Here is a 5,373-nt window from a genome sequence, read left to right as displayed (position 1 = left end):
ACATCAACATCTTCTTTTAATCTCTGCAGTTAACAAGAAAAAAAAAAGCTTTCAGACTCCAGTGAGAAAAAACAACTACGGTTGTTGTTATATGCTTTACTCTTGCGCGACATAAAGCAGGAAGGAGGGAGAAATTGTGAGGATTTATCCCTGTGACACAATCTTTCAGGTATATATGAGAAAATCTTGAAACTTATTTTGGTTGGGCAGAGCGCTGTGTTGATACTGCTAGATTGAAACAACTTTCACTCTGTAGCCAGTCAACGTAGGGGAAACACTGCAGGTTTACCTGTAGCGATGCACAAAGATGCCCTTGAAGATGGAGTTCATCATGTTCTCGATTTCATCTTGGTTTTCCTGGAGCTGTACAAAAAAAAAAACACACATTAACAGATATTCCATACTACGGAGGAACATTATTTTTACTTTAAGTTCAGCAATACTTTTACAGTTTTTTTTATATAATAAGCCACTTTTGTTGAAGGGAAAAGGGAACATTTAAGGAAAATCTCTTCTTGCATAAAAAAGACCAGCTTTTGTTCAAATCTAATGGTATTTTTGCACTGTAAGGCCCGGCCTGCTCTGACCTTATTCTACCCCTGGTTGTGTTTGTTTTGCCTTCTCAATGTGGGCGGGGATCTTTACATGATGTCATTTTATTTGAGAAACAATGATGGATGACATTGAGCTTGTAATACTTGTCTTTGTTCTCAGTAGAATTCAACACCAGTTAAAACAGAGCGAGACGACATTGAATTGGCCCCAGCAGGCCTAAACAGAACCCCAGGTTTTTGGGTTCCAGAAATAAGGCTGGACGTGGACCATAATGGCAAATATGCAGAACCTGAGATTGAACATCTGCTTGGCCAGACCTTACAATGCAAAAACATCACGTGCGTTAGTTTTATTATCAAACAGAAGCAAACCTCTTTCCTCTTCTGTAGCAACAGCTCCAGCTTCTCATTGGCTCGTTTGCCAACCATCTTGTTCCTCTCGGTCTCATACTGCCTCTGGGTGTTGTCCTGGTGAATGCTGAGGTTCAACGCAACGTTAACTAGCGCCGTCATCAGCTTCATTGCTACACAGAGACAAAAACAAACGTATTGAGTTCAGTGGTAAGTAAATATGTTAATTTATACATTTCATTAAACCAAAGAGTACCCGCTAACGTGGACGTATGCCTGAAGGCTCGCACTTGAGAGTCCGACAGTCCGGTGAGGAGGGAGATCACTGTGTCCATCATGTACTCGTCATAAATGATGCTGTACTGACACTGGCGGATCAAAACACAGATGAACTCGCAGAAGTTGTAGCGGAACTTCTTCCACATTGGGCCTGGCATGGTGAGAGGGTAATCTCCACTGTCCTGTCGACACAAACCGAACCGTCAGAACATCTGTTCTGATTATACTGCAGCTGAAATGTGCATCTGTGTCACAGATGTGGATTAGATTAGGGATTGTAGAGAAACTGCTCTACAGAAGAGAAAAAAACAGTTTTCTCTTTGTTTGAAACAGCTGGGTTTAGGTACACATTTATCACCAAAGCCAAATATCTCCAAGTGATGAGAAATTTCATWCTTGAGGCCCTAAAGTTCTTGTCTAAATTAGAGCTCAAAAAAACAAAGTGCATGAGTGCAGCTAAAAGGCCTATAGATCTGTAGGTTTTAGATTTAATAAAAACAAAAACTAATCAAAACATAGCGTTACCTCATCAAACTCCTCTGTCATCTTACGGATGATCTCTGCATTCTGCATGTTCCTGAACATCTCTATCCTCACAGTGCCTGGTTACAAAGAGACATAAAGTGCATCAGGAACATTTCATTCCAGCAGCAGCGGTTAACAGTCATTTCTCATAAAACAATACAAGTTTAAATGTTGTAACAAATGATAGAAAACTCAATGCTAGTTGTGTAGTCTCACCTTTGCAGCCGGAGCACTGGATGAAAAAATTGATCAGATCCAGCAGAGCCAAGTCTCGGTCTTGTTTGTACGACTCGATCCACTCGTCAACCACAGACTGTAAACAGCCACAATCCAAGCAATAAAAACTCTCTATATCTCGAAAAGCATCAAAACTGATGRCAAACAYGAAAATAAAACTCTGAATAGTTTAGGCCYTCAAAATAGGAGCCAGTACTTTACACAAGTTTACACCCACCTGCATTGCACTCTTGCCCACTTTGACCACTTCAAACAGAGTGACGGGGTCTCCGCCATTTCCATTCTGCTGAGCCACACCGTTCGCTTTGCCCCGCCCTCTGACCATACCCATGGCTTTGTCTGTTGGCGACTTCCGTGGCTTCTTATTGGACGCCTTTGGAGACAAAACATCAATGACAAACTCATTCATAAAAACATAACCCATTGAAACTTGTTTTTACTTCAGTTAACCCATTCACAAACAGTTGTTTTGGTCAAATCTTATCAGATGCCCCACTCACAGTATGTGGTTAATATCTGTAAAGTTGACTGAGTTGTAGTTATTGTGTAGTTATTGTAGTTATCTTGACTGGCTTTAGGGGTCATCTTGAATTGGACTGACTCCAAAAGAGAATCAATTGTAGACGTGCATCCAATAATTATTTCTTGAAGGCTTTCTAAAAATCAGTCCAATGGTCCAGAAGATTATTTGCAAACAGATGTTGACTCAAAATAGCTGATGGCAAAATTTTGAGCTAAGATTTTGTGCCATCTGTTAGAGCTCAGAGTATGGGTTGGGGATCAGTCTCAGCTACTACTACCACACCAAATTTTAGGTCAATGTCTATAAAATTTACTGAGACAAAGCACTTTGGGTTTTCACTTAGCTGTGGCAGCCATCTTGAACTCAGTTGACTCCAAATGTGAATCAGGTAAATACTTTCTGCAGGTTTCCTCAGAAATGTTTTGCAAACAAATAAATGATCACAAACATGGACAAAAACACCATCGCCCACCTTTACCTTCTGGCAGAGATCATAAATATGATGCACAGAACTACAAACTAAACACAGACAGGGTAGAGACAACGAGTAACATGAATTCATCCAAACTTTGTTTTCCTGCGGCTCATACCTGCGCCTGTTTTCCAGGCCTGCCTCTTTTCTTCTTTCCCTTCACCTCCGGATCTTCCATCTCGTTCATGTTCAGACTCAAACCCACGGCATCTGTTGCCCCAGACTCATTGGAGGAGTCCCTGAATGAGACCAACACAGGACGTTATAGCATTCAACACAGACAAGGCAAACCTTTGAGAGTGATGATCAAAACAAATGTTTATTTTTGTGATCTCCCGGCACGTACTGGAGGACAGGAAGCTCCGAGGTGATCATCCTGGTCGGTAGTTGACCTGTGTGTCTTCAGGAATGAGCGGACTTGAGGTGTGAAGAGCAAGGTACAGAATGACGGGGCTGAGGGGAGGGCGGGGGAGCTGGAAGGACAGGAAGGAGAGGCCTCTGGATCGACGGTGCTCAACTTGCTGACGCTTAACTCACTTCAGCTTCAGGGAAAGAAAGAAARAAAGAGAAAAAGTATGTAAACATATGTTGATAGTAGGGGTGCACCAAAAATTGTTTTACATCAGAATCGTGATTCTCATTTACAAAGATTCAGAATCGATTTAAAATGCCCCCAAAATCGATTTTTATAAATAAAAATATAAAGCAAATCCAATGGCTGGCAGCCTCCATTTTGTAACTACATGGGACGTCCTGACGTCACCACGCAGTTGTTTCTGGAACATATGAATGTGAAAAAAGCACCAAAACAAAGAGGAAATTACAGAACTGGAGGAAAGAGAGCTTCAACTGACCCCCGTCTTCATTAAATAATAAGATTTGGGCTCATTTTGGTTTTTACTGAATGAGTCCGAGTTTGACATGAGCTTCACTTTGTGCAAGGTTTGCAAAATGAAGATGAAGCACTTCGGGAACTCGACAAATGGGCTCACATTATCAGTTTTGAATGAAAAATTGATTTTGAATCGAATCGTGGCCCCAAAAATCAGAATTGAATCGTGAGAGAGTAAAAGATTCCCACCCCTAGTTGATAGCATATCTATTATCTGATTTAAAGTTTAACTATACCAGTAAGAACGCACATAGGAAACATCCATAGAAAGCTGTCATGCTTTTGATGTGATTTGTTTTGTTTCTGCATTAATACACAGTGACTAAAGCAGGAGTGGGCCATCATGGTACTGGGGGGCTACAATGAATGGGTGATTAACAAGATTCTGCAGAACTTGAAAAGGTAATTCAATCACTGAATCAGGTGTGTTGGGCAAAGACAAGTAAAACAAGCAGGATAGCGGCCCTCGAGGACCAGGACTTCCCACCTCTGGATTAAAGCCCAGGGCAGCAGTGGCTACATTGCAGTTTATCATCATAAGAATGTGAATCTGAGTGTGAATGAATAATATTAAGCATCTTTGAGTGTCCTAAAAATAACTATAAAAGACTGATGCATTGTTATATTATTTATGAAGCATCTTCACTGTTAATGTCACTAAATCAAAACAATTGAGTCTTTCTCCAGTGAGGAAATGAGGAAAGCACGACACCAACTGGTCAATCTGAGAAGTGCGGGACCAGATTATCGAGTCAGGTGGGGAATGATTTGGGCTGTGAAGGTGTGAGGTCAGATTATTTCAGCATAAACTCTGCAGGATTCAAAAAATGTAAACCTCTTTCATTTTACTCAACTTGTTATGGTGGGAAATCATGCTACACTAATTTTCTAAACAAACAAAAACAAAAGTTATTTTTCTTGACTTAAAAAATATATGACGAGAAAAACCCCAGATGTGTCATTTCTATTCAAATGCATTTATCTGTACTAGGGCCTCAGGTAAAATTAATTCTCAGCAGTACAGCATCGTTTGTAAAGAAAAAAAATCTTATTAAGAAATACTAACAAAGCTTTATAAACAAATAAAATAAGGCTCCTTGGCAGAAAAGGCTAATTAAAAAAATAGAAAGTTAATAAGCTCATTTATTAAAATATGCTAATGAGACCAAAAAGAAGAGGAGGTGTAGTACCAAACTAAACCAGGGGAGGCAGTATGCTCCACAAAGTCCTCAAACCCATCCATCTTCAAACTGCTTAATTGGGTTTTAATAAGCAGAGAGGAGCTGAAAAAAAATCCACAGAGACTCATTTAGGCAACAATTAGGTTCCACAATAATTCTGTTCATCCATGGAGGATTTTAGGGCTCTTTTTGCCCCAGAGTGTGTCAAAGTGCATGCATGTGTGTTTGAAAGCAGGACTGGGCAACAGTAGGGGGCAGGCTAAGAGAGTGTGTATTTAAATGCTGTCTTGTGTTTGTAGTGTGGAGCAGCAGAGGCTGGTGTTTCAACACACACACACACACACACACACACACACACA

At 40.5% G+C, this 5,373-nt stretch overlaps 1 protein-coding gene across 1 annotated transcript in view; it reads right to left on the bottom strand.

Annotated features, from left to right (window-relative positions):
• Positions 1-5,373, bottom strand: part of stag1a (STAG1 cohesin complex component a) — a 77,733-nt gene that overhangs the window by 19,770 nt on the left and 52,590 nt on the right. Inside the window, exons 2-9 of the mRNA XM_014019823.1 lie at positions 3,288-3,483; positions 3,060-3,180; positions 2,164-2,319; positions 1,926-2,022; positions 1,710-1,786; positions 1,162-1,366; positions 927-1,078; positions 290-363 (exon numbers count right to left, since the gene is read on the bottom strand). Of these exons, the coding sequence (XP_013875277.1) occupies positions 290-363; positions 927-1,078; positions 1,162-1,366; positions 1,710-1,786; positions 1,926-2,022; positions 2,164-2,319; positions 3,060-3,180; positions 3,288-3,316 (911 nt within the window). The 5' untranslated portion in view covers positions 3,317-3,483. The remainder of the gene's footprint in view (positions 1-289; positions 364-926; positions 1,079-1,161; positions 1,367-1,709; positions 1,787-1,925; positions 2,023-2,163; positions 2,320-3,059; positions 3,181-3,287; positions 3,484-5,373) is intronic.

The sequence above is a fragment of the Austrofundulus limnaeus genome, unplaced genomic scaffold, assembly GCF_001266775.1.
Source record: "Austrofundulus limnaeus strain Quisiro unplaced genomic scaffold, Austrofundulus_limnaeus-1.0 Scaffold232, whole genome shotgun sequence".
NCBI lineage: Eukaryota > Metazoa > Chordata > Actinopteri > Cyprinodontiformes > Rivulidae > Austrofundulus > Austrofundulus limnaeus.
This window is presented reverse-complemented; position numbering and strand designations above follow the sequence as displayed.